Source organism: Rattus norvegicus, chromosome 3 (assembly GCF_036323735.1).
Source record: "Rattus norvegicus strain BN/NHsdMcwi chromosome 3, GRCr8, whole genome shotgun sequence".
NCBI lineage: Eukaryota > Metazoa > Chordata > Mammalia > Rodentia > Muridae > Rattus > Rattus norvegicus.
The window spans coordinates 165,239,245-165,264,386 of NC_086021.1; the positions used below are offsets into that span (position 1 = coordinate 165,239,245).

Consider the following 25,142-nt stretch of genomic DNA (forward strand, 5'->3'; position numbering starts at 1 on the left):
AGGCGCCCTTAGGAAACCAAGAAGGATGGGTCATTGACCCCGGGGAGCCCTGAGCTAGCTCCTAAATTGCACAGATCTGATTGGGATCAGAATCTGAGCTATGTACAGAATCTGAGCAGATTGTTTGTTTATGTTTAATTTAGAATATGTGTGACCCAAGTTCCTGCCCCTCGGAACAGAATAATGTTGACGTGTCGGGAAGGTTGAATGCAGCAAGTCTCTTCAGAGCTCCGCTCTGTCTCTCCTTCCGCCTGACACGGTGGACCTCTTCTCTTTCCTTTGGTTTATTTCCTGTCCTCTGTTTCCCGTTCCAGCCCTCTTCTCTCTTCTTTTGCCCTTCTCACATCCCTGAGTCCTGTCTTTCTACTGGGCTCCTTAACCTTTCTTCTGTCTCTTTGGATTTCCATCTTTCAGATTTGAGGAGAGCGTCTGAAACTTTAGGCTAAAAGTCGAGAGTGAAGCACTGTGCAGGGTCGTAGCACCTGCTGAGTGGGTGGTCCACAGCAGTACCTGAGACTTGCGATGCCTTTCATTTAGATCTTCTAAACAAAACAAAACAAAACAAACCACCTAGAACCAGTGACAGCTGACTTAGCACATAGACACTGAAAACAGGAACCAAGCCCTAATGCATGATACATTTTAAGAATGAGCCTGCGTGGTGAATTTTCTAAGTACTGATTAGGTCAGGGTTGTTCAATTTTAATTCTTTTTCTGGGCTGGTCAGCAGGTTTTAAAAAGATTTGGTGCTCAAAATGCCTGAAGGAGTCAGGTATGGTGGTACAAGCCTGTAATACCAGCACTTGAGAGGTCGGGGGTCATTTTTGGCTACATAGTTAGAGAGTTACAGGCCACCTAGACTATATGTGAGATCCTGTTCCTTTCTAGTTCCCCTCCCCAAGACTTCAGGAATCTTACTTGGTAATAACTGTCTGTAACCCCAGCACTCAGGAACTATACGCAGAAGGACCAGGAGTTTAAAATCATCCCTCAATAAATAAATAAGTAAATTTATATATATATATATATTTTGAGACCAGTTTGGGCTTTTTACTACACTTCATTTTTTTTCTTCTCCAAATAAAGCAAGACTACAAGAGCATGTTCAGCAGTGCATGTCTGCAATCTTATCTACTCCAGAAACTGAAGCAGGAGGATTACAAATCCCAGGCTACTCTGGGCAACTTAACAAGAAGACACTGTCCTTCTCCTGTCCCCTGTCAAGAGACTTTTATATTGCCCACACATGTTTTTAAGAGGTTGTGTTGGAAGTGTGGTATTTTAAAGAGAAGGTTTAGAGGCTGTGGGTCCTAGGCAAGGCCACAGAAAGATCCAGGAAGTCAGTCTACAGAGTGCCCCCACCTTCCCAAGGAAGCAGTTTCTCACTCATTCCATTGTCTTGTCTTTTACTTTAAGGATGACTGTTGCTGTTCAGGGTTTAGTGATGTATCTGATCTCTATGAGGATGTCCTCTCTTTCTCTTTGTATACAAAGTACATGTACACATGCATTTTTATTTGTAGAAAGATGCACAATTAGGCACAAAGACATTATATATATTTTTTTGTGCTTTGTATATATTACAGCTGTGGATTCAAATTCTCAAACTTTGCAACCAATAACATTGGAATTGAGAAGACGGAAAATATCAAAACGAAGTGATACCCCATTAAAGCGCCCCCGACTTGACAAAAATTCATGTGAGTCCCCAGTTTATGTATATGTGGCTTTTGTGTCTGTCTGTCCCTTTTTCTTAAGAGCACTAATGACTGTCTTTGAATATGTGAGCTAATGTGAGTGGAATGTGTGTGAGTCAGCAGTTTTTGCTGGAAGCAACGGGACAGTATTTGTGGTGGGTTCAGTGATAGCGTATCTACTTCATTAAAGTATATTAGATTTGGATTCCTTCAGAAATGTATGGCCTACTGTACTAAGGGTGGATTTTATGTGGTGAGAAAAACTTAAGCCAGGCATGGTGGCACACACCTTCAAACCCTAGCACTAGGGAGGAAGAAGGAGGCTGACCTCTCTGAGTTTAAGGACAGCCAGGTCTACATAGAGACCCTTTCTGAAAAAGCAGAGGGAACATTAGAAATAGTAGTTTTTGAGTAGAAAACAAGCATGTTGACCTCAAAAAGGATTTGTGATGGCTTTTAAATAAGGTTCTCACAAGTGATGGTTGACTTTGGAAGTCAGCACACAGTCTTTCATGTTGGAAACTCCAAAATAGAGCTATGGTCAAGATTGCCACATGCCTCAGCATGTCTTCTCAGTCTGTGAACTCTTGACATTTGACTGTAAGCTCTCCTAGCCCAGACTACGAATTTTTAATGTAAAATTCCTTCCTAGCAGAGGCTTCGCTTTTACTGTAAGCTAGGAAAGGAGAGGAGTCAGAAATCCCACAAGTCTCTATAGGAAATCCCTTTAGAAGTGACCAGCTCAAGGCCATTGTAGCAGAAATCCTTCTTCCTGTTGATCTCATTAACTCTGTTAATGGTTTACAGCCCAGGAACAGTCAAAAAAACGCTCTGAAAACAGTGACAAAGACTTATCCAGAAGACGGTCCTCCAGGCTGTCCACTAATGGGACCCGTGAGACCCTAGATCCCGACCTGATTGTACCTGATCTGGTTCATACGGTTGATACGAACCCTCTACAGGACAAGTCACCCAGTGCCAAGGAATCTGCTGAAGGTAAGTCAGTGTTTGTTTTGGGATTCTTGGCCAGCCTACTGACAGTCTACTATGAGCCAATCTAGATTCTTCTGCATTGGCTTCTGTGTTAGATTGGATTGAAGGCGAGTGTGTGTTAGGTGTGCTGTTATATATATTTCACATACTTTATGTATAGGGCTGAAGAGGTAGCTTAGTGGCACTTGCTGCTCTTTCAGAAGAACCGGTTTCTGTTCCTAGTACCCAAATTAGGTGACTCACAAGCACCTGTAACTCCTGTTCTAAGATCGGTCATGGTCTCTTCAGACCCTGCATGCATTTAGTACACAGCTGGGCATCATTGCACACACCTTTAATCTCAGTACCAGAGATGCAGGCATATCTTATGGTTTCCAGTCCAGCCAAGGCTGCAAACCACCAACCCATCCACACTAACTAAAGCTGAATCCAACAATAACTTGTAAAAATATACGTGTATGCATGTGTGCATGCTGGTACTTGCAGTCCAGAAGAGGTTTTCAGATCACCTGGAGTAGACGTTAATAGGTGGCTGTGAGCTGTCCAGTGTGAGTGCTGGGAGCTGAACTCAGGTCCTCTATAGCGGCAGCATGGATGAGCTCGTAACTACAGAACCATTTCTCCAGCCCCACCTTAGAGTGTCTTGACATCCAACTGCTGAAGGTGCTGCTGCAGTGCCTGACGCATTCCTGTTCTTCCCGATGCTGCGGATGCCTTCGTGGTTGTTTTTGCTTACTATTCTGTGCTGCATGCTAGGCAGGAGGCACACGGTGTGGGGAGCCCCGATTCACTCTCTGCCTTCTTGATGCTGCCTCCCTCCATCTGCACATTTGCTGACCTTTCACTTTAATCCAGTTCTTTGAGGAGCTTATAGCCCTGGCTGTATAGGTGGAAGGCCTTTTCTTTCTTTAAAAAAGTACCATTTTATTTATCTTTATTTTTGTGCATGTATGTATGTATGTATGTATGTATGTATGCATGTATGCATGTATGTGCATGCACATGTGCCATGGTATGTATGACCAGAAGATAACTTGTGGGACTCTCTTCTCTGCTGCGAGGGCACTGAGGTTTAACTTCAGGTTCTCTTGCTTAAAAGCATATTGCTGTCTGTCTTTTAAAAAATGTTTGGTTTTTGGTGGTTTGTTTGTTAGTAAATTTGTTTGTTTTGAGGCAAGGTTTCACTTTGTAACTCCAGTTCACCTGGGACTCACTATGTATAGATCAGGTGATCCACGGGGATCCGCCCACCTCTGCCTTTCAAGTGCTGGGATTAAAGAACCAATCTTGGTTCTTTTTTCTTTTGCCTGCCTGCCTGCCTGCCTTCTCTGTGACTCTTTCTTTTGTTCATTCAGCCTTTTTAATGTGTCTGTATGTGTCTGTTCCAATGTCTGCAGAGGGAGTCAGGTGCCCTGGATTTGCAGTTACTGGTAGTTTTTGAACCTGGGACGTGCATTTGAGTCTTCTGCAAGGGTGGCACACAGTTGACATCTGAGCCATCCTTCCTCCCAGCCCACTGAAATGTGTTCTTACATGTTATCCTCTAAGGTGTCTCTGGCTTTCTAGTCTATTTTGGAACTCTTGACTTCCTGATTGTGTACATACTTGTTTCCCAAACATTCTTTATTTCTTCCTTCCTCTAGGTCAGTTGGAGTCTCCATTGGAAGCTGGCCAGGTGTCTTCTGCATTAACTTGCCACCCCATCGGGGATGGCCTGGGGGCTGCAGACTTGGAGTTGAACTGCAAGTCAATGGGAGAGAACACGATGAAAACAGAACCGGTGTCTCCGCCTGCCGAGGTGCAGGAAGATTCCGCTGCTGAAGGTGTGTGCAGAGTTGCCTTAGTCATGCTTTATGCTTTACTTTGAACATTTTTAAGTACTTTTTCAATAATTTTTTTCTGCCTTAATATTTAAAGGGTTCCACAACTGTACTCTCCAAATTAGAGAGGCAGAAGTAGAAACATCACAATAAGTTTGAGGCCAGCCTCATTTCAAGGGTATCACAGTGAGGCTCTGTCAAGCAAAAGAAAACAGAATCCTTGATTCAGTTTTCTGTGTGTACGTGTGTGTGTGTGTGTGTGTGTGTGTGTGTCTGTGTCTGTGTCTGTGTGTGTGTGTCTGTGTCTGTGTCTGTGTGTGTCTGTGTAAGAGAATGACAGAGACAGACTCTAAATATGATGGTTGCTCTGGATGTCTTGGAACTCACTGTAGATCAGAATAGCTCTGAACTCACAGAGCACTGCCTGCCTCTGCTTTCGCAGTGCTAAGATTAGTGCTATACTCCATTCATTTCTGATTTTGTTTTATAATCCCTTTTGCTATTTTGGCTAGGGAGCTACCAATTTTATTGATCACTTCAAAGAAATAACCTGTTTTGTTTCTCTTGTTTCTAAAAGATTTCTCCTGACTTTGTAGAATTTTATAGTTGTTCTAACAGTCGCCCATCTATCTGTTCATTGAATCAGGAGATAGTATATGCAAGCTCTAGGCTCTATTTTAACCATCTTATTTGTGAGTATTCTGCTTGGAACATGGAACAAAGAACATACTGGAGCCTTGCCTGGTAGCTGTAACCTACAGTCTTGGTGGCTGGTTATCTGTTATAAAGTGAACAGAAAGGTCCTTGTCACTGGAGTTTTAGAATCTAATAAGTGTTGCACTGTAAGTTAACTAGGTCTGTTTAGCGTAATGCCTAGAAAAGTCCTATTCTTCAAACTTAGCTTTTGTTTTGTTTTGTTTTAATGTTTTTGTTTCAGACAGTTTTGTTGTTTTGTTTGTTTAATAAATTTTCTATCTCAGTCTGTATGTACTGGCATTGTAGGCATAATCTTTCATTCCTTGTTATGTTTTCTTGACCAGAGCCACAGATGTATAATCATTTTACTGTCCAACAGATTGGATAAATCAAAATGTGGAGTCCAGAAACCCTTATTGGTTAAGCCATGTGTACCTACTGTGGAGGAACTGAACTCAGGACTCACTCTGAGCCCTTCCTGTGTGCCAAAAGAGCTCTAGCTGTTCAGTTTACAGAGAGTCATGGTCCTAGTGTTTAGTGGAGGTTGGAAGAAGGGCCTTGGAAGGTGGGGGCAGAGCACTGTGTGGTCCATGGGACGATCAGATATGTGGTTTCTGACTTAGTTGCAGGCTTCCTAAAGTAGGTTAAGGCTGAGCAGGGAAGTTCTTCTTAGTCCGAGACATTTGCTTTAAGGAATCTGTGGAGTTCTTGACTTTTCAAGTTAATCTAACTTCACAGTAGACAAAGAAGCAACCTAGTCAAAATTATGGATTGTTAGTTTGCTCCCAAATCCTGCCTCCCCTCCCCCAACTGTGCCCTCCTAGCTGCTGATGAACTAACTGCTGACTGCTAAGGACACAATGACAAGAGGGCAGAGTGCTGCCTTGAGGGATTTGGTACAGCAAGGAGCAGGCCCACCTCTTCCCAGGCACTTGTCACAGTAGTGTGTCACTCCAACAAGGGGCAACATGCAGTAGGTAATCAGAATGTATGGAAGGAGGTCGCCTTTGGAATTCTGTAGGTAAAAGGGAGAGATATGTTGTCCTTCAAGCAAAATAGTATTTCTGGAATTTGTTTCGAAACAAGGGCTTTGTGGGAATACAGTTGATAGGGAAAGCTTGCTGGGAAGAAGGCTGCTAAAGACACGTGAGCCAGAAACCCTTACGTAAGTGAGTAGGAAATGGGCTGGGTTGTCAGCAAAACAGCCGCAGGGGGCAGGGGCTGCTCAGTCACTGGGTAGTGACTGCTCTCCAGCACAGCCACAGCCTTCGTTAGGGTTTCTAACCCTAGATGGAGTCATGGCCGGAGAGGTCTATGAGAGACTCCTCTGCAGCTGTTGGGAACAACACATCAAGTTTATACACGGCTGGCAGCAGGGCCTCCTAAAGCCCAGCCCAGGCAGCAGGGGCAGCACTGCCATCTTGTGGAGTAGATGTTCAGTGCTCTCTCTTGGTCTGTGTGTATGCAGAAATTTATCTTCTGGGTGAGAGCCAGGAAATGTTCACTGGGACCAGATGCATAAAGGTCAGGGGACAACCTTGTGAGTCACTTCTCTCCTTCTACCTTTTATCTGTGTTTTGGGAATCAAAAGCATATTGCCAGGTGTACACAGCAAGTACCTTTACCCACCAAACCATCTTGTTGGACCACAAGGTATTTTTCCTGAGCATAGACATACATGTATATGCATGTGTAAGTACATATGTGTGTAATATTTTTTTTTTAATGCTGAGGACTGAACCACAGATCACTCCTACTGAGTGCATACTCTGCTACTGAGCTATACACCCAGCTATCCCTCTTCCCTGGATAGTGCTAGATTAAACCCAGGCCTTTGTACAAGCCAAGGAAGGGTGAACCACTGAATTAGCACCCTCAGCCCTGTGTACATTTTTAAGTAAGTCTCATTTCAAGTTATCTCACGCCCATGAAAATGTTAAATAGAGCGCAAAGAAGAGGGACATGGTGACTTCACATGCACAATGTCAACACTTGGGAGGCCAAGGCTGCAAGGTCACAGTAAATTCGAGGCTATACTGGGCCGCCCCATGAGTTCAAGGTCAGCCTAGGCTACACGTGTATTCAAGGCCTGTATGGGGCACAGAATGAAGTCCTGCCTGAGCATCAACATCAGTTAGTAGGTAGGATTTCTGTAGCTTCTATCTGTGGAAGGGAGTGTGGCGGAGTGACAGCTGACATTACAGAAGTGGTGCAGACATCGAAGAAGCCGCTTAGAGTTTCTCAAGTGGGCCCTTCTCCTCCGCCTGCCCTTGTGCTTTTTGGATGGAGATATATATATATCACATATACATATATGTATATATGTATATGTGTGGGGGGGGAGAGCGAGCGAGCGAGAGCACACTCGAGAGCGCACATGCCTGTTTAAGCCTCCTTTTATATTTTCTAGCCCTTAACTAGCCACAAATTCACCATCGCTCTTCCGTCCCCAGGTACTGGGGATTGCAAGTAGGTGCCACCACACCCAACTCACTATTGTATCTCTTTTCCTAGTATACATGGTTCTAAAGTTGACAGGAAAAAAGCACAGTGCCCCTTTATAATTTTTAATTAATTTTGAGACCGGGTGTCTTGTATCCTGCATTGGCCTGGAGCTGGTGTAAGTGAAGATATCTTCAACTCCTGATCTCCCGTCTCCTTCCAGTGTGCTGCCATTGTCAGCCACCTAAGCTTCGTGTATTCAGTACTGAAGGCTTTGGGCACAGCAGCCAGCCAGCTGTCAACTGAGCTGGACCCCCTGGCACCCTTAACAGTTGATTTCTGTTAGACGGGGTCTCAATCTACAGTCCCAGATTGCCGTTAACCTCAAGGCAAACCTCCTGCCTCCGTCTGGGGTTACAGACTTGAGCCGTTACACCTTGCTCTTTTGCTGTATTCTCCTCTGGGGGTGGAACTGCAGCCTCACATGTGCTGGAAATGCTCTACCTACCCTACATATTCTATTTCATGGTTCCCTAAATTTACATAGCACAGGCCCGGGATATAGCTTACTTCGTAAAGTGTTTGCTTAGCTTGGAGGAATCCTGGTTTTAAACCTCAGCACATAAACCAGATATGGCAGTACACAGCTGTCATCCAGCGCTCAGGAGGACCACAAGTTTACAGCCAGACTATATTTCATAAAGAAAAAGGTACATCTCTCATGACGGTGGTGGCACTTGACACCTCAGCACTTGACAGGCAGAGCCAGACAGATAGATCTGAGTTTGAAATCTGCCAGATGTATAGAGTGAGTTCTAGGACAAGGATAATCAGGGCTACCCAGAGGAACTCTTGTCTTGAAGAACCCAAAATAAATAAATAAATAGATTAAATTAAAAAAAAAAACTATATGGCATTTCCATTTTAACATTTGGCTGGTATTTTAAATTGGAATCTGTTTGGTTATTCTTGGGTTGTTTTTCATTGCTTCAGAGTGGAGAAAGTTACTCTTTCACAAACCTGTAAAATACTTAGTTATGGTATTATTATTATTATTATTATTATTATTATTATTATTATTATTATTGTATTATCTGTTGCACAGAACATGTCAAAAGGTATGAATGCATAGGGCCACATGCTTTCTGAGGCAACACCAGACAGTGAGGAGTGTCTCCTTTCACTTGGCTGGAGAAGTAGTAGGTAACAGGATCCAGCAACAGATGCTAAGCGCCAGCAGTGTGGTATAGCATGAAGTCATCGTGCCAGCGGTAGATGGCATGTGATCCCTGCCAGAAGGGGCCATCTGTATCCTTCCCACATGCTGTGTGAGCTGGATCTGGGTGGAAGTGAAGGCTGGGCTGAGCCGGGGAAGGATGGCAGGCAGAGGCACAGGATGGGCAGAGGTGTGAGCTGTGAGCACATGAATTAGTCACTAGGGCCAGGTGGCATTGGAGGCCAGAACTGAGGCTTTGCTGTGCAGTAAGGGTTTTGGAAACAAGGGGCTGAGGGCCAGAGTGAGGCGAGTCTTGAGTATCATGAGTGTTGTCTACCTGAGGTTTTGAGATATTGGCAGTGGGCGTACAAAAAGAGATTAAAGTAGGTCTAGAATTTTTATTATTTGTTATTATGTGTGTGAGTATTGTGTCTGTCTGTGTATGTACCAAGTTCATGCCTGGGATCCTTAGAGGCCAGAAGAGAGCTTCAGAACTCCCGGAATATAGGAGTTACATACTGTTGTGAGTGACCACCCGGGTGCTGAGAATTGAACCCAGGACTCTGGAAGAAAGCAGCCAGTACTCTTTAACTGGTGAGACATTGCTCTGGTCCCCAAAATAGACTTTTACAGTAAACAGAGTTGAAGGGCTGGGAATGGGGTGCTGTTCAATCATGCATGAAACTTGGGGTTCAACCCCCTAGCAGCAAAGTGAAACAATAAATATGCTAACATTTGTTTAAAAGCTTTTTTAAAGTATGAGATAGTATTTATTTATTATAAAAGAAAAGAATAAAACATTGCCCATGTATGTATGATTTATAGCAGTACTAGCCTCTCAGGAGCTGAATGCTGCCAATAGTCAGGAAGCCCTGGCTCTCTCCCCAGAGGACACAGATAAAAGCACAGACCTAGCCAAACTCTTGCGTGCTCTGCCTGCAGGAAGGAGTTCAGAAGGCCCTGGTTCTTGATGAGTGTGCCTATACTTATGCCTAATTTTTCTATTTTGTGTCTCCAAAATAAGAAGGCTGCAGATCCACTTTGCACTCTGTTACAGTGTAATAAATAGTATTAATCTGAACACAAAGGCTCTGAACATTCTTATTTTCTCATAGTCCATGGCTTAGCCAGGGATTGTCCAGGCTGGGTTTCCATCTGAAAACTTTCTGAAGAAGACCTCAGTCTTCAGCTGCTTGAAGGTGATGATGACTGAAAGCCTCAGTGTTTCGTTTGCACTTCCAGGTCATCTGTGCATTGGTCTCTGGGAAGTCACTCAGAACCTTGCCTGTGATGTTAAACCAACAGAGAGACTGTCTGCTAGGACTTAAAGCCTCACAAACAGGAGGTGCTGCCACCTTTGCCATATTGTGTTAGAGATAACTCACGGATGCTGCTCGGTCGAGGGATTACACAAGGGGTGAACACCATTAGTTTTAGTGGAAGCCCAACTACCTGGGAACCCCAGCTCTTAAAGACACCAGGAGTTGAAGATTTGTAATGCTTGGATCATTTAAGTTTATACCTGCATGTGCTCTGCCTTTTTAGTGCCACCATCCTCGATTGAAAAGAGCTTTCAGGGCTGGAGAGATGGCTCAGTGGTTAAGAGCACCCGACTACTCTTCCAGAGGTCCTGAGTTCAATTCCCAGCAACCACATGGTGGCTCACAACCATCTGTAAAGAGACCTGACGCCCTCTTCTGGTGTGTCTGAAGACAGCTACAGTGTACTTATATATAATAAATGAATAAATCTTTAAAGAAAGAAGGAAGGAAGGAAGGAAGGAAGGAAGGAAGGAAGGAAGGAAAGAAAGAAAGAAAGAAAGAAAGAAAGAAAGAAAGAAAGAAAGAAAGAAAGAAAGAAAAGAGCTTTCAGTTTGTCTGACTAGGGGCTTTGTCCTAATGACATCTGGCAGTTTCTTTTCCCTAGGGAGTTTTCTTGTCCACCTGAGCCTCTGTGATCCTGGCGCTAACATCCCTCAGAGGCAGGTGCCAGGCTTGCTTGTCTTGGCAATAAGCTACCCCACCTTCTGCTCAGATACAAAAATGAATCAGCGATTTTGACTTGGGGCAGTTTTGTTGTTGTTGTTTTCTTTCGTTTTTTTGCTTTTGTTTGTTTGCTTTTTGTTGTTGTTTTTCCTTTTTTCTTTATTCCTTAGTTCGTTGTATTTTTGGAAGTTTGCTGGAGTAGTAGACTGTTGAGTCCTATGTGTCCTGATTTAGCAGAGTGTCAGGTCATACTTCTCTTATAATCTGCTTATAAATAAGGAGATAAATGATTAGGCCTTTGGTAGGCAGTCTATAAAGCTGACATTGAGTTGACTCAGGAAACCATCAAGTGTAGAATGCTTAGTTAAACTTGGCCTGAAGCCTCCCTTAGCTACTGGACTTTCACTGACTTGGGTAAAGACCTAAGACTATCTAGCCAGGTGGTGTTGGCACACACACCTTTAATTCTCTGGGCAGAGCCCTGAGATTGAGGCTGGCTTGGACTACAGATCGGGCTTTGGGATAGCCAGAGCTATATAGAGAAACCATGTCTAAAACCACTACCACCAAAGTCTTTTTTTTTTTTTTTTTTAAATGTATGTGAGTACACTGTTGCTATCTTCAGACACACCAGAAAAGGGCATCGGATCCCATTATAGCTGGTTATGAGCCACCATGTGGTTGCTGGGAATTGAACTCAGGACCTCTGGAAGAGCAGCCAGTGCTCTTAACCACTGAGCCATCTCTCCAGCCCCCACCAAAGTCTTAAAAATGTATAGGTTTGTGCAGTAAGAATTACCGAGTCCTTGCTGAGCATACTGGTGCAGGCTGTGATCCCAGCATTTGCAAGGTGGAGGCTCCTATTTTTCGGAGCTGGGGACCGAACCCAGGGCCTTGCGCTTCCTAGGTAAGCGCTCTACCACTGAGCTAAATCCCCAGCCCCATGAAATTTTTAAGTAGCCTAGCCTACATATCAAGAACTTATCTCAATAAACTAAAATAAAATTCGTGAAAAATGTTACTTAGTTCTTAGGCTAAAATAACCAGATAGGGTTTATTAGAGACCATTGCAATTTACCATATAGTTTTTTGCTGGCCACTTTTATATCAACTGACACAAGCTAGAGTTATGTGAAGGGAGAGGGAACCTCAATTGAGAAAAACTTCATAATATTGGGCTGTACACAAAGCCTGTAGGGCATATCTCTCTCTCCCTCCCTCCCTCCCCCCCCCACCATCCCTAACCCCCCTCTCTCTTTTCCCAAGACAGAGTTTTTCTCTGTGTAGCTCTGGCTGTTCTGGAACTAGTTCTGTAGACCAGGCTGACCTCAAACTCAGATGGACCTGACTCTGCCTTCCCAGTGCTGAGATTAAAGGTGTGCATCACTACTGCCCCAACAGTGATTAGTGATTGACAGGTCAGCCTATCGTGGGTGGTGCCATACCTAGGTTGGTGGTTCCTGGGTTCTATAAGAAAGCAGGCTGGGCAGGCCATGGAGAGCAAGTCAGTAAGCAGCATCAGCTCTGCCTCCTGGTTCCTACCTGTGTGAGCTCCTGTCCTGACTTCCTTTGATGATGAAAGTAATACGGAAGCATAAGGTGAATAAACCCTTTACCCCATGTTGCTTTTTGGTCATGGCGTTTCACAACAGCAATAGTAACCCTAACTAAGACAAGTTTCAGAAAACTCTCTGGGGAAAGTTGAGATACATTTGGTGACCTTTTTGTTATCTGTGGAGGCAGACATCACCTAAATCTCCCAGAATGTTTATTCCAGACTCTCCCTCCTTAGACCTTTATTTTTAATAGAGCCTATCCTTAGGGGAGGTGTCACATGTATTTTACAGTCTGCTGACCTCTTTGCTATCCATTAGAGACTACACTAGAGTCTAGGTCTTTTAGCTATAGACCCCACCTTCATGGTCACATGTATTTGTAAAGGAGTTTCTAAGTAGTCACACTTTAAGCTTTATTGTGTACCTGGAATTGGAATGATTGTTGCCTGGAAACTTTTCCCCAAATTGTGCTATGTTTTAACGGACCATACCGCCTAGTATTAGATTCCCAAAGTCTGATCCAGGTTGACTAAGTCAGTCTGAACGGAGTTTTCATTCTCATCTCTTCTCTGGTCACTACCTGCATGGGTACTTGCAGGGTTCCCTGAGTCAAATTCAGGGATTCGTACATGCCAGGTAACCATTCTACTACGGAGGCACGTCCCCATCTTCGTCATATTAAAAAGATAAAATGGGGCTGGAGAGATGGCTCAACAGTTAAGAGGAGTCACTGTTCTTGCAGAGATGCTGGATTCTATTCCGGGCATTGACATGGTGGTTCACAACCATTTGTAACTGTAACTCCACTTACAGAGGCTCCAACCCCTTTTTCTGGCCTCTGGGGCATGAACATGGTACACATGAATCATGGAGTCAGCACTCACACATTTTCAAGCCAGACATGGTGGTACATGCCTTTGATCTCTGTACTCAGAATGCAGAAGCTGGTGTGTTTGAGGTCAGTCTGGTCTGCATAGAAAGTTCCAGGACAGCTTGGGCTACATAGTGTGATTCCTGGACTCCTCCCAAAAACCTTTTACCGTCCCAATAAAAAATGCTCCTAAAATTGATTCTGCTGCTTTCAACATACTAGGAATTTTGTGGTTTATTTTGGATTTCATGTTTTTAGAAGTATGTAGCTCAGCCTGGCCTTGAACTTGAGAGCTGCTTGGTTCTGCTTCCTGAGTTCTCGAATAACAGGTGTCTGCTCTTAACACTTAGCTACTGAGCTGAGTTTCTACATGAAGACCCTGTGGCAGCTTTACTCCATCATGTAGCAGTACAGTCCTTTGCCCTCTGCTTGTTTGATAAGCGAGGCTCAACCTTGCCTTTGCTCATTGAGTCCTCTGGCTTCTCATGCTCTCTTGTCTGTTTGCAGTCTGTAACTTTTTTTTAAATCAGTACATGTGACATTTCAGAGTTTAGAAAACTCAAGCTCTGTATAAATACTATTAAAGCCCTGTAGGGTTCATGAGGCTTCTCTGGCTTTGTCCTCACCAAGTGGTAAAGAATGGTGGTGAATCTGAATCTGGCCCAGCTCACTAGCCAGAAGTGCCAGCTTGCCATCTTGATTTCTGCCCCGAGGTCCATGAAACCCTGAGGATATTAGGCTATCGCAGATCAGTTTGTCACTCTCTTCTTTCTAACATGGAATCAAGATTGTGTCCTAGAAGTTGGGTGCTTTGGAAGATAGCATCCGGTCTTGATGTCTTGGGCAGCATGTGCCTGCCATTCTGCCGCTCTCTCTCCCTGGCTGTGTGCTGACACACAGTCCATAAGAGCCATTTCGAACCCAGCGCTCCTCACGTTTGTTTGTGTGTGTGTGTGTTTGTGTTCACAGTTCCAAACACTTTGAAGAAAGCGGGTGACTTTGTGAAGTTGCATGCGCCAGCTGTGGACCTGGACCACAAGTTTCGATGCAAGGTTGTGGACTGTTTGAAGTTCTTCCGCAAGGCTAAACTGCTGCACTATCACATGAAGTACTTCCATGGAATGGAGAAGTCACCAGAGCCAGAGGACGGGTCAGGGAGGACGCATGTACAGACTCGGGGCTCTACAGTGCCTGATAAGGCCAGCCAGGAGAGCCTGCCCCGGAAGCGGATCTCGGCCAGCTCCCCAAGTGAGTCTCTTGGTTCTGTGGAGTGTCCTGGGAGGGCCTGACATTGCTTAGATGGAAAGCTGCAGTAGGTGGATTGGTCTGGTTAAGGAAGTGGTTTGGTAGTTGTGGAACTGAAGCCCTCCTGGAGGAAGCAAGAAGCTCTGCCTCTCTCAGTTCATGTGACATTGAGGGGTTACTGCTCATGGCTGTGGGGTTCCTGGGATCAACAGAAGTTGGCCCAAAACAGATGGACACCTCTGAGATCCATGTTCTTTTCCTGGCAGCAGGACGAAAGCTCATTGAAAAGCCGGCTTAATTCTGTCGGTTCCTGGGTGCAGGGGTGAACCCTCTAACCTTCACTGTACCTCAAGATGCTTTGTACAGAAACCACAGTGCACCCGCCCAGCCACCACAAAGTCTCCCTGTCAGTCTTAGCAGAGAAACACCCTCCCCTTTTTTTGAGCTTGTTTCTAAAACCTAAAGAAGTTGAAAATTAGATTTTCAAGGGTATTTCTTTTTTATTTTTTTTTTTTATTTTTTTTTTTCCGGAGCTGGGGACTGAACCCAGGGCCTTGTGCTTGCTAGGCAAGCGCTCTACCACTGAGCCAAATCCCCAACACCTGGTATTTCTTGATTAAGTATTTTGCAATAGCTTACTTTACTTTTGAGATAGTCTCATTTATTCCAGGCTGGCTTAAGTACTGAGAGTGATCTTGAATTCCAAATCTTCCATCTCTGCTTCCAGAGCGCTGGGACTGCAGGAGCATCCTGCTGTAGCTGGCGCATTTCCGTAAACTCTACAGTCTTCTAAGGCTGTTTGCACCTGAAATTATAGTATTGCTACATAGGTTTTGTTTGTTTGTTTAGATATTTTGTAATAAAGTGTGGAGCTAGGAGGATGACTTAGTGGGTAAAAAACACTTAGTGTGCACATGAGATCTAGTGTTTGGATCCCCAGCACCCATGGTGGTGGGACTGTAATCCCAGATGTGGGGAGGAGGAGACATGGCTCTCAGAAGCTTGCTCAGTGGGGCCAGCTAGCATAGCCAAAATGGTGAGTGAGTTTCATAGTCAGTGAGAGGCCTTGTCTTAAAAAATAAGGAGGAGACTGAATGAGGGCACTCGCCATCAGTGTCTGGTTTCCTTACACACATGCGAGTGAGAGGACATCTGCACAGTTATGTACATACACCGTATGTCACACACATTCCTTGTATTAAATGCAGCATGGAATGCCTAGGGCACCCACTAGTGTCTCCAGGGGAGTGTAAGATGACAATTCATGGGACAGTGGGGCAGGGCCATGGGACTTAAGGTGTCTGCTGCAGTGAGAAGTCGCTGTAGAAAGACATAGTGAGTGTACCAGGGCTGGGGTGAAACGTGTGCAGTGCACTATTTTCATGTAGCCACGTTTTTAAAAATAAGGAAATAAGTAATGCTTTTGATAGTATATTTATATTTAGTGTATCCAAAATAGTCTCGGAGCACCTTGTGGCAATTTGGTCAATGACAAACGATGTATAAAAACCATAGTGTTGTCTCATGACATTGAAGCCATCGTAGTTTGTGCAAGGACAATCTGTGATTTCTAGACAGTAAAGTCACCTCAGCATGAATTTCTCAGCACATACCCTGTGTAGTTGACATATAACTTAACCATTTTAGTGTGTCATCAACATAAAGATCATGACTTCTCTATTTTATAAACTTTTCCTAGAAGTCAATCATTAAAAACCATGATGCATTTCCTTTTTAATAAACACAAGTCAATATAAATTAGCCTTGCATTTTAGGGGCACAGTAGCTGTGAGTGAGTGGCTAATGGTAGGTATTCAGTTGATTGGCCTGTGTGGATTTGTTTCCCTTCAGATGGTTTTGTATTTTGTGAGACTACCAGCTAACTAGAATGAGCGGCTCAAGGAAGACCAGGTATGGGACCACGAGGAAGAAAGGAGCGGTGTGAGCAACAGTGCAGGACAATCCTCACCATCCTCAGGCTTGCTTAAGCCTCAGCAGGGAATGGCTAGTTTTCAGAGAGGGCCTGTATAAGTCAGATTGTAGATTGAGGACCAGAGCCCATGCCTGCTCATATAAAACAGAGATCACCACAGGGAAGGTTGCTTATTAAGCAGGGGATCAGAATGCCGGAGTCAGACTTGCTCCAGGCCGATCTAGATCACCCTGTTCACTCTGCAGGGATTTATTGCCATGCTCTGCAAAGGAGACCAAGGTCAAAGTCCTCTTCTGGGAAGTGCTTATGGTTGTGGGTTCTCTGGATCAAAGAATCAAAGGCTGCTTCATTTCTCTGTTGGGAGGTACTTGGTACATGCACTGTCAAACACTGGCCTTTTTTGGAGACAAAGTCTCACTATGCATTGCCGACCAGCCTGGACCTTTCTCTACAGACTCTGTTGATTTTGAATTTACAGAGATCTGCCTGTCTCTCCTGGGATCCAAGGTTTGTATCATTGTCTCTGGCCAAACACTGATACTAATGCTCTTTAGAGGAAGAGAGGATACCTAGGTAATGGTGGCACATAACTTTAATGCCCGCATTCAGGAGGCAGAGGCTGGCAAATCTCTGAGTTTGAAGTCAGCCTGGTCTGCAGAGTTAGTTTAGGACAGCCAGGGCTACATAGAGAAACATTATCTTAAAAAAAAGACTGGGTCTCTGCCAGCACCGTCTAGTACCATAGTAAACAAATTTGTTGACTGCAGAAAATAACACCATGGTGCCCAAAGGTTTACTTTAGTCTAAAGCCATGGTTTTCCCAGAGTAAGAACATCGGCTGGTCGAGACTGGCAATAGGTAGTAAGCCTTCTCTTCCCTTTCATGAAACTCTTAACCTCTGCATGGGGGCATGGGAGGCTGGTCAGATGGCCGTGTGTAAGGCACTCTCTTCAAAGCCAGCATTTCTCCCCCACAATTCTAGATGCTGGGAATTCTTAGGTTAAGGTGTCACTAGTGTGGTTCTAGTGAAGGATGTCCTCCCCTACATTCTCACATGTGTCTCTGGTTCCTTCTTAGAAGAACGCTAATCCCATCGAGAAGTTGTCACCCTCATGAGTTCAGATACTTCTCAAAAGTTCCTTGTCCAGATATATCACACCATAGGCGTGAATATGAAAGTAAGCATTTCAGCCAGGCGTAGTGGCACACACTTTTAATTCCAGCTCTCAGGAGGCAGAGGACAGGTGGATCTGTGAGTTCAAGACCACCCTGGTTTATAGGATGAGTTCCAGGGCAGCCAGGTCAACACAAACCCTGTCTTGAAGGGGAAAAAAATTAAGGGTTGTGGATATAAAAGTCAGTGGCAGACTACATGCAGAACATGCACAAAGCCCTGTGTCCAGTCCTCAGCACGGCCAGAAAAAAATGCCAATTTCAGGGATGAGGGACCGAGAGGTGGCATGTAGTTCAGGTGTGTCAGTGTAACCCAGGTGTCACTTTTTATTCCAGTGGAAAGAGCATGGCAAACACCTCTGAATTCAAGGGTGTCCAATTCTGTGTCACTATAACATATCTCTGCTGTTTATAAATCTGTTGGGCTACATTCATAACTGTCCTGTAATGCCCTTGGCTAAGGGCCACAGGTTGGACCACCTGGTAGATAATGCACTGCCATAGTGGAAGAGTAGAGAGACTCTGGTGGCACGTGTCTTTTTTTTTTTTTTTTTTTCCTTTTCCTTTTCTTTTTTCGGAGCTGGGGACCGATCCCAGGGCCTTGCGCTTGCTAGGCAAGTGCTCTACCGCTGAGCTAAATCCCCAACCCCAGCACATGTCTGTTTATGCAGCAAGGATAAACTGAAGGGAGAAGTCTGTGCTGCGCTACTGGGGAGAAGATGGGGTCACATTATACTTCCCATGTGTTACAGTGTTACAGAGCTCATGTCCCAAGACTTCTAGAGGATGGATTGCAGTTGAGCTTCTACTTGTGGTTTAGCAGTGAAGACTCAGAGACGTCTATGTAGTTTAAGACTGTTGGCCTTTTTGCTGAGGCAGTTTCTCAGCTAGCTTCTAACTTAACCCAGCCTGCCTACCATTGCTTCCCGGGACCTGGATCTCACTGCTCTATCCCCTCCCTATTCCCTTCATCCATGGTTCGGTGCCTCCTGTCTGCCTGATCTGTAGTTCTGCCCCAGACTTGGCTCCCAGCTCTTTATTCTACCAAAGGCCACATTCCTATCTCATACAAAGAAGCTGTTAGCATAGTGGGAGAGGTGCTGAGTGGTCAGCAGCAGGACTAGGCCCAGTCCATGTGATAGTGCTGCCTTTTGGCCAGATTGAGGGCCATGTGACCTCCCCTGAGTGACCTCCCCGAAAGCAGCTTGCTTTTTTTTTTTTTTAAAGATATATTTATTATGAGTACACTGTCGCTGTCTTCAGACACACCAGAAGAGGGCATCAGATCCCATTACAGATGGTTGTGAGCCACCATGTGGTTGCTGGGATTTGAACTCAGGACCTCTGGAAGAGCAGTCAGTGCTCTTAACCACTGAGCCATCACTCCAGCCCAGCAGCTTGCTTTTTTTTTTTTTTTTTTTTTTCCGGAGCTGGGGACCGAACCCAGGGCCTTGAGCTTCCTAGGTAAGCGCTCTACCACTGAGCTAAATCCCCAGCAGCAGCTTGCTTCTTAACACAGTAATCTTAGAATCATAGTTTAAGCAGGTGAGGAAGTGGCAAACATTTATATATAGAAAGCAGGTGAATGGGCCATAGAAAGGACAATACCAACTGTACTCTAGGTGCTGCCCACCCAGCAGTTCACACTTGAGACACCTACGGAGCCCTATATTTGACACAATAGGTCACCCCAACAGTATATGTGTATGTATGGATATGTGTGTATATGTATACACACCTTTTTCCTGACAAAATTTCACAATGCAGCTAGGCCTTGAACTTTTTAATTTTATCTGTTTTATGTATTTGAGAGAGTAAGTCTCACTTTATAACTCTGTCTGGCCTGGAACTTGCTGTTGACCAGGCTGGCTTTGAACTCTTAGAGAGACCTGCCTGCCTCTGCTTCCTGAGTGTCAACAAACTTTCCTATAAAGGACCAGATGGTAATATCAGGTTTGAGGACCCTAAGTCAGTACTCAGCTTGGCAGCCAAAGCAGGAAGGCAGCTGTGGACATGAGCGCTGCACAATTCACCCACACTCAGTCACACTCCCAGGCAGCAGCCCAGGCCCTAGAAAGCTGGGGTGGTGGTGTGGTCTTCTGGCAATCCACTCTGTATGTCCCAGGGGCAGGAAGGGGCTCTCCTGGGCAGGACTAGGTCCAGGATTCTGTGTTGGTTTTTTGCCTAGGCATGCTAAGATAAAACTAAGAAAAGAATAAGATCCTAGAACTGAAAACAAAATATTAAATCACAACTCTTGAACATGTGTTTAATTCTAGCTGCCAAAGAGAAGGAAAAGAATAAAGAGAAGAAATTCAAAGAACTTGTGAGAGTGAAGCCAAAGAAGAAAAAGAAAAAGAAAAAGAAAACCAAGCCTGGTATTTTTCATGGAGGGCTTCCCCACTCAGGAAGACCATGAGGCCTTTCTTAGGGCTTGTGGGCTCAGCGTAGCATGGGTCCTGGAAGAGGATATGGGTTGAGGCTGACCATGCCACCAACTCTTACAGAGACTTAGTTTATTTACTGTTATCACATGCACTTTCTGATGTGTGTAAGTGAAGGTGTCCACATGTACAGTGCATGTGTGGAGGTGCGAGGACAGCTTTCAGGAACTAATTCTCTTCCCACTGTGGGTTCCAGAGATTTAACTCAGGTCACCAGACTTGTATGGCAAGAATATTTTCCCATTGAGCCATCTTGCTGGCCCCCTCAACCAGGTGTCAGAAAGTTTGACTGGCCTTTATCAATGCCTCCCCGCTTGTGGCATTGGCCACCAGTATGTCCTGTCACAGGGAAGTATATGGATATGCACAGGAATAGTGTTTTGCTTACGTAACTTCTCCCCCTCTGATGTTTCTGAGACATGGTCTTTCTTCCTGTCTCAGATTGTTCTCAAGCTCTCAGTCCTTGAGCATCCTGAGCACTGAGGTTACATGCATGTGTGATTCTCGAGGTGTACTTGTCTAACTGTTAAATACCCAACTCTCAAGAAAACCTTCAGTTGTTGAAAACTGTGAGGTGGGCAGCGAATGAGTCATGTGATCAGCCAGTGTGTGCAGCTCGCTTTTGGGTTTAGATTTCTGGGAATTCTAGGCTGCGAAAAATCTCTGCTGTAACCATGGGAGCTAAAGAGATGCCATGTTTCATTCTCTGTGTCCCTTCCGGCTTATGAAATCTATTTACCAGAAAAGGAAAGGGGTGGGATTGGGGAGGACATGTTCTCAGAGGTGACTGCCCTTCACCCCCTCTGTGGTGTGATGTACCTAGACCTTTCAACTCTTTGAACTCAAAGGCTGTGATTGGATGGGGTTGCTTCTGGGATGTCTGATGGTACCTGGGTTGCTCATTTGTGCCTGATGCTGTTCTTGTAGAATGTCCCTGCAGTGAGGACATCAGTGATACCTCCCAGGAACCTTCTCCACCCAAAACGTTTGCTGTCACCAGGTGCGGGTCCTCACACAAGCCTGCGGTCCATATGAGCCCGCAGCTCCATGGTTCAGATACTGGAAACCACAAAGGGAAATTGAAAGCATGTGGTAAGAGTTCACTCTCACTCGTGGACTATTAGAACGTGTGTGCTATGTGAGCATGGGTGTGTTGTAGAGTAGTACTCAGTGATTGGAAGTAGTCAGTGAGAAGGTCTAGCCTTATCCCCTGCAGTTGCCTCTACCTCTCTCCCTACCGTGTGCAGAAATCTAAAGGTGGCTGTGGACAGAAATGCCTATAAGGCAGGTAGGTCCTGGTTGGCTGGGGATAAAGCTAGGAAGCATTTTAGAGTCCTTGGGGTGATGATATATGTGGGTCATAAGAAGTCACTTTTCTGACAATGAGCTCAGTGATGCTGGGAGCCCCTTTGTGTCCCCTTAGGGAAATGGGGACATTAGTTCAGCCCTGGTCAGGCAGCATGCATCAGTTGAGCTGTTCTAATAAGCATAAAGCTGAAAACTGAGTCCTGTTTCCAGGCCCATGGAAGTCCCTGGACAAGTGGGGATGAAACACAATGTTACGTGTGAGTTTAGAGCACTGACTGTTGGCTTCCCTTTCCTTCCAGAGGAGGATAATTTGAGCGAGTCCTCTTCCGAGAGCTTTCTTTGGAGTGATGAGGAATACGGTCAAGATGTTGATGTGACCACCAACCCAGATGAGGAGCTTGAAGGCGACGACCGCTATGACTTTGAGGTGGTCCGATGCATCTGTGGAGTGCAGGAGGAAAATGACTTTATGATTCAGGCAAGTAGAGTTTCCAGAACACAGGTTAGAGGAAGACATGAGTGAGTCATGTGAGCAGTTCGCACAGCATTAGACTGAGCTTGCTTTTGGGTTCAGATTTCTGGGAATTCTAGGTTGCTGAAAATAACCCATTATAGAATGAGAAGTCATTGAGGCCAAAGGGAAAGCCTTGCCTGTGGTCTCACAGAGAGGAGTTGGACAACAGGGACTCAGACTGTAGAGTGGTAATTCAGTCTTCTTTATGGGCTCATCTTCTCTTTGAGATAAATTTCCCTGGTGTCCTGAGGGAAGAAATGGAGTCAGGTTTTATAATTTGTCTTCCTCTGTTATTTGGTGTGTGTGTATGTATGTGTGTGTGTATGTATGTGTGTGTATGTGAGCATGCATGTGTGCTGGCAGCAGGTGTTCCCAATGAAGGGATTTGGCAGCCTACCTACCATACATCTCTGCATAGGCTATATGTATTAGGAAGAGCAGGCTTTTTTGGCTTTTTGCTTTCCTTGTTTTATATGCATGATAACAAAATTTGAAGTTGACTTAAATTTGAAGTTGCATTTATGTCTTTTGTCCTTTTTTTTTTTTTTTAAGGGCAGAGTCTCTGTCTTAGTTACTTTTCTGTTGCTATGATAAAATATCCTCACAAAAGCAACTTAAGGGAGAAGTTACTGTAGCCCACAGTTCTAGATGGACATAGAATGGTGTGGTGGCAGGGGCATGAAGCCAGCTCCTCCTGTCTCAGTGTCGAGAAGAAGAGTGGAACTAATTCATACCTGCATGCCACACTTAGCTTACTTCTTTACTCTGGCAAGGTTTAGCATCCCCTGCCCAGGAATGGTACCACCTATAATGGGGGTCTCCCTCTCACGCTATCCAAAACAATCCTGAATAAACAGACTCATAAACTAACCTGATCTAGACAATCCCTAAATGAGAGACTCTTCACCGTGATTCTAGATTCAAGCTAATGAAACTAACCAGTCTCACTTGGCCCCATTTCTTCTCAAACATGCTGTATTTTCTGTTTTGTCTCCTAAATGCTGAGGTTACAGGCACAGGCTACCATGCTGTCTCTGCTTCCTGGGTGTAGATCTGTGTGGCTTCTTCTAGAACTTCAGACGCTTTGTTCTTTAAGCACCTTATGCATGCTTATTTTGGTGTGGAGTGAGGGCTGTGACTTCAGTTTACTGGCAGTGTGCTCACATTTTGAAATGTTGCTTGATTTACTGCCTTTCTCTGTACATTCGGGTCTCTTTCTGGATCCTCTCTTTTTCAGTGAAGCAGAGGCGGAAGAACACAACAATGCTGTGTGATTATTTTATGCCTTTGTAATAGTCTAATTCCCTGGCAGGGCTGGCCCCCTCCCTCTCATCTTTCCTCTCTGCATATATTTTCTGTCTACTAATTTTAGAGTCCTGCTTAGTTTCAGAGCTACCAACTTCCTTATTTTTGGGGGCCACAATGTTTTATAAGCCCAAGTAAAGTTAGTGTCTTCAAGGTAGTGATCCTTTCTGCTTCCTGACCCTGGCAGGTCTCCCAGGACCAGGAAAGAGGGGGTTGAGCGCAGGCTTTGCAGGAACTCTTGCACTTGGCTAAGTTCACGCTGTCTCATGTGCCATTAATCACCTGTGCAACCTTCAGCAAGTTTTAAGAATAAATGCAGAGAACTAGGGCGTGATTGCTCTAGGAGGCCAGAGGGACTTAGCTACCATCTGTTAATAATAGAAACTCAGTGTGAGGCTTTGTGCTGAGTTCATAGTGGGAGGATGTGCATATGACCCATGGATTCCTAACAGACAGCCTGTGGTGTGGGCAGGAACAGTATCGCATCTCCACTTGGGGAAACTGAGGCCTAGGGCTGAGACCTGGAACTGTGCCATGTAACACATAATGTATTCTAAGAGTTTGAACAGGTTTCATTAAGCCCCACAAAGTGATCATGAGGCTGAGCGGCAGGAATGGCAGCAATCAGTCTGAAGTCAGTACTATTCAACTGATTACATTTTTGCTCCATGTTTTGTTTTTGAGACAGGTTCTGAAGTATTCCAGGCTGGCTCTGGTCTCATTGTGTAACTGAGTCTGGCTGAGCCTATCCTCATGCCTCTGCCTTTCAGGTTCTGGGATCATAGACATATTCCACCACACTTGACCATCTAGATTCTCTTTATTGTGCTCTATTCTGTTCCAGAGACAATAGTCATACGGACACTTCTGAAATGGCTCTTGGGACTGAAGAACTAAGGACTCTTAACTTAATTTGTTCGTTATGCGTCACCCTCCATGTGATCAGTGGTGGCCTAGTTGGGTCATTGTGTAGCCATAGCTTTGTTGAGTAGAGGTCAGAAGGGAGCGCTCCCCCCATTTCCTTTCACCCACACTCCAGGTCAGTGGGCTCTACTTTCTAAGTTCTGTTGCTTCTTTAATTCTCACAGTGTGAAGAATGCCAGTGCTGGCAGCACGGGGTCTGCATGGGATTACTGGAAGAAAATGTGCCCGAGAAATACACCTGCTACGTTTGCCAAGACCCTCCAGGTAGAGCTTTCTGGAGCTGGGTTGGGAGCAGTATGTAACCTCTTCCTTAGCACAGCAACTTTCCACACACCGTGCTTGTACTCTCGGAGAATCTTCGCTAATGACCAGGTGACTCTGCTCACCTTTGTTGCAAGCCCACGTGGTGGCCTGTCCTTCTGAACGTAGCAGTAAGGGATATGTGTGAAGATGCTTACCTAGCAGAAGGCCTGGTCTTGGAATGTAGTGGGAAACACATATGGTGTTGTTAACGAGAAGCACAAAGCTTGTAGGTCTGATCAAAACTGTCCACAGTGTTGAATGCTCCACGAATTCTCCTGTCATTCTTGCTCAGGGCCTTGCCAATCTTTTGTTCCAGTTTCAGTAGTGAGAGAGTTTCTTCCTTGAGAGCTGAGGATGAGTGTGTGGCTCTGTTGGTGGCATTGCAGGGATGTCCGAGGGCACGTGTTTGCCATTGCACTCACGAGTGACTCGAGTGAATGCATCGGGTTGGAGGGTGCTGTCTCCTGAGCCTTTGGAGCAGGAAGTGCTGCCGAGTCCCTGAGCTCATGCTTCCTGTCCTTTCCAAGGAGGCTTGTGATGGGCAGGGCCCAGGAATCACCCAGGTCATCTGTTATTTGACAGATGGGAAGCAGGGTCCAGCGAAGGGAGGGCCTGTCACCTGACTAGCTGGGGCAGGCAGTACTGTTGGAAGGGGCTTGGAGCCTTATACTTGCTCTGTGTCCCTTTGACACATGATGTCAGGCTCTGGGACCACAG

The 25,142-nt window shown here is 45.1% G+C and overlaps 1 protein-coding gene across 10 annotated transcripts in view; it reads left to right on the forward strand.

The window, feature by feature from the left end:
- Phf20 (PHD finger protein 20) overlaps positions 1 to 25,142 on the forward strand; it is a 108,940-nt gene that overhangs the window by 68,908 nt on the left and 14,890 nt on the right. For all 10 annotated transcript variants that reach the window (NM_001107795.1, XM_017591785.3, XM_006235404.5 and 7 more), the window contains 8 exons: positions 1,587 to 1,700; positions 2,505 to 2,693; positions 4,334 to 4,513; positions 14,246 to 14,524; positions 19,907 to 20,005; positions 20,999 to 21,163; positions 21,679 to 21,857; positions 24,287 to 24,386. In NM_001107795.1, coding sequence (NP_001101265.1) covers positions 1,587 to 1,700; positions 2,505 to 2,693; positions 4,334 to 4,513; positions 14,246 to 14,524; positions 19,907 to 20,005; positions 20,999 to 21,163; positions 21,679 to 21,857; positions 24,287 to 24,386 — 1,305 coding nt within the window. The remainder of the gene's footprint in view (positions 1 to 1,586; positions 1,701 to 2,504; positions 2,694 to 4,333; positions 4,514 to 14,245; positions 14,525 to 19,906; positions 20,006 to 20,998; positions 21,164 to 21,678; positions 21,858 to 24,286; positions 24,387 to 25,142) is intronic.